The sequence below is a fragment of the Ptiloglossa arizonensis genome, chromosome 1 (genome assembly GCF_051014685.1).
Source record: "Ptiloglossa arizonensis isolate GNS036 chromosome 1, iyPtiAriz1_principal, whole genome shotgun sequence".
Taxonomy (NCBI): domain Eukaryota; kingdom Metazoa; phylum Arthropoda; class Insecta; order Hymenoptera; family Colletidae; genus Ptiloglossa; species Ptiloglossa arizonensis.
Window position 1 is genome coordinate 769,450 of NC_135048.1, and position 6,000 is coordinate 775,449.

The 6,000-nt window shown below is 35.4% G+C and overlaps 1 protein-coding gene across 3 annotated transcripts in view; it reads left to right on the forward strand.

Annotated features, from left to right (window-relative positions):
- The window catches only part of LOC143151700 (uncharacterized), a 30,659-nt gene extending 24,994 nt beyond the window's left edge, over positions 1-5,665 (forward strand). For all 3 annotated transcript variants that reach the window (XM_076321192.1, XM_076321250.1, XM_076321106.1), the window contains one exon: positions 4,875-5,665. In XM_076321192.1, coding sequence (XP_076177307.1) covers positions 4,875-5,606 — 732 coding nt within the window. In that variant the 3' untranslated portion in view covers positions 5,607-5,665. The remainder of the gene's footprint in view (positions 1-4,874) is intronic.
- The last annotated feature ends 335 nt before the right edge of the window (positions 5,666-6,000 follow it).

Genomic DNA, 6,000 nt, shown 5'->3' on the forward strand with positions numbered 1-6,000 from the left:
GTTCTGCACCTAAGAAGCTGGAAAGGGGAATTTCACATGCTCTCCTATCTCACCTTAACCCATTTGCATCATCGGTCTGCTTAGGCTGCCGCGTTCAAACATCAGCGACGTTCAACTGACGACTGACCTGTATCACCTGTATCATATTAACAATATACTGTTTAAAACGATTAATACACAATATTATTTAGCAAAATATTTTTTTATAGGCATTTTTGCGTGCCGCGCGGATTTTTACTTGCCGCAACACTCATAGTGGCAGTTTGAAAGATTTTCACAAAAGAGTAAAACTTATTTAGAATACACTGATGTATATCGAACTAATGGAACCAAAAAGTTCTTAGAAATGGTTAAATGTACCAGTTGTAACTGGTAAAATGGGAGTTGTAGGCTCGCGGAATATTCCACGTTCGGTGATAGTGGGCAGTCGTAGGTTTGCGTATTATTACGCGCTCGGTGATAGTGTACAGTCGCGACTCTCGAATTATTCCGCGCTTTAATGCAAATGGGTTAAGGTGTTGGGGAAGTTTTATGAAGGTTCTCCCAAATAAAAAAGAAAGAAAAGCGTTCAGTTGGGGAAGCCTTGACGAGGACAGTCGTCGTTTCGTAGGATGTGGTCTTATAATCGTGGGCGACCCTTAAAACTAGCCGACTATGAACCCGGTGCAACAATGTCATGTTATTAATCGTGTCTATCGATTACTGATTTGCTCGTTCAATGCTGTAAACTAAGAAATGATATTTTTCAAATACTTTTCTTCTCCATTTGTTTGGTGAGAAAGTTCTTTGTACCTTATATGAATTTGTATTCAAAACCACTGACCGTCATTCACTTGTACTCTGGGCAACTTACTTTTGACTAAGTTGTCGTCTTTTGCTTGATCTCGACATATCGATGTGTTGTTTTTTGATCACAGACGAGTGTGCAAAATTGTTGATCCCTGTACGAGCCCCCAAATAATTGTACTCGTACGGTGTATCGATGTATATTTAAGTATATTATAAGTTACAGTGTTATTAGTATTAGACGTGGTGTTGGTGATTAGTTTCGTTTTTCACTAAAGGTAGATCGACCGCGTATAAGACCAAGCTTATCGTCTTGATGCCCTCGGTATGCGTCTTTATCGTCTTTGACGCTTACGTCTTTTACCGGTCTTTCGTCTTAGTGCATCTTTCCAACTGTCCCGTCTCATTACGTCTTTTTAACCCTACTGTTACGTACTCTGAACATACTGTGGACATACTGTGTCCCAAACGTTCCTCTCGCACTCTATATAGCCACGCACATTCATTCTCTTCCATTCTAATCCTCAGTCCCTCTTACTTCAGACATTCGGTCACGTTCGACCATCCTAATCATTCGTCTTTTCGCAAGACCCCCTGTAAAGGGATACTCGTGCCTTCCATGAAACCTAACAAACAGATCGGCGCCAAGTGTTTACCCTAACGCATGTCTGTCAGCACGCGCTATCTCTTCTAAGCCTGCGCTCGAAGCAGGCCCAGGCGGACACGGAAACTCCGATACCACAGATGTTAACTATATTATTTGATCAGGGGAAGTTCTCAATGCAGGTAATCTTCTCTGTTATGAATTTTACATCATCTTTGCTAATGGTATACCCTAAGAAGCTTAACTCTCTCTTACTCATATTGCATTACAACGAATTTATCGTTAGTCCATATTCCCTTAGCCGTTTTCTTTGTGGGAGAAATCATTCAAAGACTTCTCCGACCCCTTGAAGTGAGATCGGAGAGAGTGTGGGATTCCCCGCCCTGGTACTCCGGGTACAGAGTTTATCCTCTAAAATCCATTGCCCATTAAATGAAGACAAACCCTCTATCGCACTCCAGCAGAGAGCACAGCGGATACCTATTATCGTTTGTCCAAATGGTCGCTACTGAGCCGACCTTGTTTCCTACCTACCTAGTCTGGGCGACCAGGAACGTGTTACGGTGATCACCGATCATCGATAGTCTTCGAGCCGGTTGTTGAGTCACTTTGATTGTAATGTAGTAACGGGAAAACATTATTAGAAGAAATTCCATCTTTCGATTTTTTCCATACCGTTTGTTGAAATCTATAATTTGGAAGGAAAATGAAGTTGATCTGATGACGTCAAATTATAATATTTAATGTGATTTTTTAATTAAAATACTTGAAAATTTGTGGTTAATATTGTTCATCGTTTCCACATTTTAAGCTCGATTTTATCCAAAAAGTACTTGTAATCCCAGCCATCCCTTATTAGTTTCCGTTTCTTTCTTTTTTCCATAATAACTTCAAATCAGGATAGTAACCCCTAGCAGTTTTTTTCTTTTTTTTTTCACAAAACGAGAGTATGCATACTAGTTTTTAAATCTCTATTAATTGTACTACATTTCTATCACTTCCTTTCTTTCCTATTAACCGTTCCATTTTATGCTATGCAAAATACTGTTTTTTGTTGTTGTATTCTTTTGGAATTGTTCATCTTAGCAGTTTAGTGATCTAACAAAGTCAGAGAATAATTAATGCGCCAACTGTGCTTTTTCGGTATATTCTATACTTAATTGGATACTGTGTATTATTTAACGAATTTCATTTCAGGATACTACTATGGAAATTGTCAACCTTTTGCTGCCCTTTGCTTAACATATTTTGCTGCCCTTGCTTTAACATCTTTTATCGTATCTTTAGAGATGCTCTGAGTAATCCCATTCCAAGATTCCTCAATGGCAGTTTTTACTCATTTACTCACGCTAAGATCGCATATGCAAATGTACATACTTAATATTCCACGCATTGATATCACCTTGCATTTCTTTCATTATAGTTTAATATACATATTTCTATTGCAGAATAAAACATCTTATTGTACTAGTTCTAATGTGAGTAGTTTCATCACATGCATCTATACTAGAATTCATTTTATAGACTAATCGTGTAAACAAAATATAAAGTGGTGTTAACAAAAATGTAAAACCTTGCTTTAAGATTAATTCTTTTAGACAGAATCGCGTGTTACCGCTTCTGCTAGGCTTTTTGCTCCTAAAGGCCATTACCATGATAAGGGAACAATACAATATTTTTTCTTACTTTTAGGTTTCGCAAGAACGTTATATTATCCGAAAGCAGTCTTTTTTTGTTGTTTCTAAAAAAAGTACAGCACATTCAAATATATTAAACGTTAAGAAGTTATTAATTTATTTCAATTTTTCTCGGGTGGTACCTTCACCGTTATTTGCTCTGCCACTTATAGACGTAGCCGAAAAAAATTAATAACGGGGTTTGATTACGATCACGTAAGAGATCGATGTAGTACAAAGGTCCACAAATGTGCAAAATTTTAAGCAAACCGGGGGGCTCATCATTTCTGAATAAGTTTTTCTTGGCCATCTCTGCGTAATGTATTTTCGACTACTTTTGATAATTTTTCACACACTGAAACTACTCACTTCTCGTTTCTTGCGATTTTAACATATCAATATTTCTTTGTACGAGTGCATGATTATATACTATCATAAAATATTCAAAGTTTTAACTGTAGTTGCAGTTATGTTTTGTCTTCATGAAATTTCATGTTAACAAATACACTTCCTCCCACGTATCTGCGAATTGTTGTAATACTTGCATGTAGTACATACGATGTAATATTTGTTTTCATCCTTGTATAATTAAATATACAGTCGTAAGCGGTACGATAATAATTTGTTCAATGTATTCAGTAACAGGTTTCCGGATTTTCGATGACTTTTAAAGAACATTAATTTACATGGATTTTACTTTTCTAACACTTTCCTCAACTTTTAACCTTAGTTTTGATACAACATTACCAAATTAATAACTTCACTGTAGGTACGTCTTTAAAAAACTGGTCGGATTTTCATAAGTTTCTAAGGTGTAGCTGCAGTTGACTCCTCTCAAGGCTTGAGAAATTTACACTACAAAAAAGTACTTTGAAATTAATTATCACTGGGTCTACTGCAGTTTTTATGGTCTGTAGTGGGAGGTCATTCACATCTAATTACTACAGTCAGACCAGATTGTTGCGTATCAGTGCATTTCGAGTAAAAAAATGTTTACGAGCAGTGTGAGTGTGAAAAAAAAGTTAAAAACCGAAGTACTAGCGGACTGTGTTCTGTGATAACTCTTTCAATCTTATCTCGGCATAATTTCGTACTAAAATAGATTTTGGCCCTAATACCCATCAAAGGTTAACGGAATTCCTACCAGTTAGTATTATTTCAGCAATGAAAACGAAAAGATCATTCTTATAGAATATTTCCCACAATTTGTTACCCATTGCTACGTTATTTGAAGATTAACGTCAAAAGTTGAACGAAGGTTGGGTGACATACATTTCTGTGTTAGGTGATCCAACCAACTATTGCATAATTTGTGCGAATTACTATCGCATTCCACTGAATATTAATTTTACAGGAATGAAAATAAATATACATACTGTATGTATTGTGTGTAAGTATTACAGCCCCATTAATATGTGGGCAGCACATGGGCATTATCTAATGTGAAATTTCGTGAAATCACAGATTTGTTTTATTGTGGTTCGAAAGTTTCAATATTTTTTATAGTTGCATAATAAATACAATAATGCACGGTTAAGTTTTCACCATTTATCTCCCCTAATCCGTTTCAGCTTCCGATTAGAATTTGTGCGTCGGGAGTCGTATCTATAAATTTTAATTATTTATATTTCGGTAACAGAACCTCAGATTACTAACTGGTAAAGGACTTTTTGTTTTTCATTGATACGAGGAATTGATTCTGAAATAAGGTTCCACATTCTTTTAACACTCTATAGATTTTATCTTAAGTATATATATCAAAATAATTGTTATGTCATTGTTTAGTAAATATTGCTATATTTCCATAGAATAAAATGATACACGTGCCACAAATGGAATTGGAGAAGGAAACGATAAGAATGCTTGGCGTCGAAAACAGGAAGAGCTACAATGAAGCGACACTAAAGACCGCTTGCCGTGCGTGTGGAGTGAATAAAGTTTTACTGCGACTTCCAGACATTTTTAGTGCTGATAAACAATTCTTCGTTAAAGTATTAAATGCTTATCGGAAAAAGATAAAAACTAGTGATTGTTTGAATATCCTCGACTTTGTAGAAGTTAAGGATGCTGTTTGCCAAAAATGTTCGTCATCAGATCTCGCTGAAATGTTATCGATAAAATTAAAAGAGGAAGAACAAGAAGGAATAAGAAAGCCTATGACAGAATTATCAAGTTTGGATGCTATGCTGAAGAGAATGCCGATGGATGTAATTATTAGTCATACAGTGGCAAACGATGAACTTATCCCGTCACGTGTTGTTTTAGACATAGCTCTACAAAACAATAGTCCAAGTGATATAGCACAGGCATTGGAATCCCAGTCTCCTCTTGTCACGAAAAATGTTTTTGATAAACTTTGGTCTTCCCAATTCGCAATCAAACATATTGAAGAATCCAGTAAATCTAAGGAGGATTTGCTTAACATTTTTAAAGTCGTCAGTTCAAAACTCAACCAGCAAGATCTCTTGAAAGCATTTTACGAATGTATGAATGTCAAAGTAATGGTAAAAGAAGAAAACGACATAAATGTATCTCTATAGATCGATTTACGATCCATCTGTCTGACTGATATTTATTATTAATATTAACTATAATCAGAGTTCAGTTTTCTTTTAATGATACCCTGCTTAATATTGACACACATAACTTTTTGTAGTTTTTTAACCAAATTTCAGGAAAAATATTTTAGGAAAACGGTATTATATTATAGTATGATATTCGTTTGCAGGCTTCCAGTAGAATACTGAACGTATATGTAGTTGGTAAGAACACTTGTTTTCTTTTCTTGTTGTGACTTAACGTTTTCAAACGCTATTGTATTAAATATTGTAAAGGTTCAACAATACTTGACAAAATGAGATTATATTAATCACAATAATTGTACGATACATTATATAAATGTTCGTTATTAAAGCAAGTTTCGCGTTTTATTCG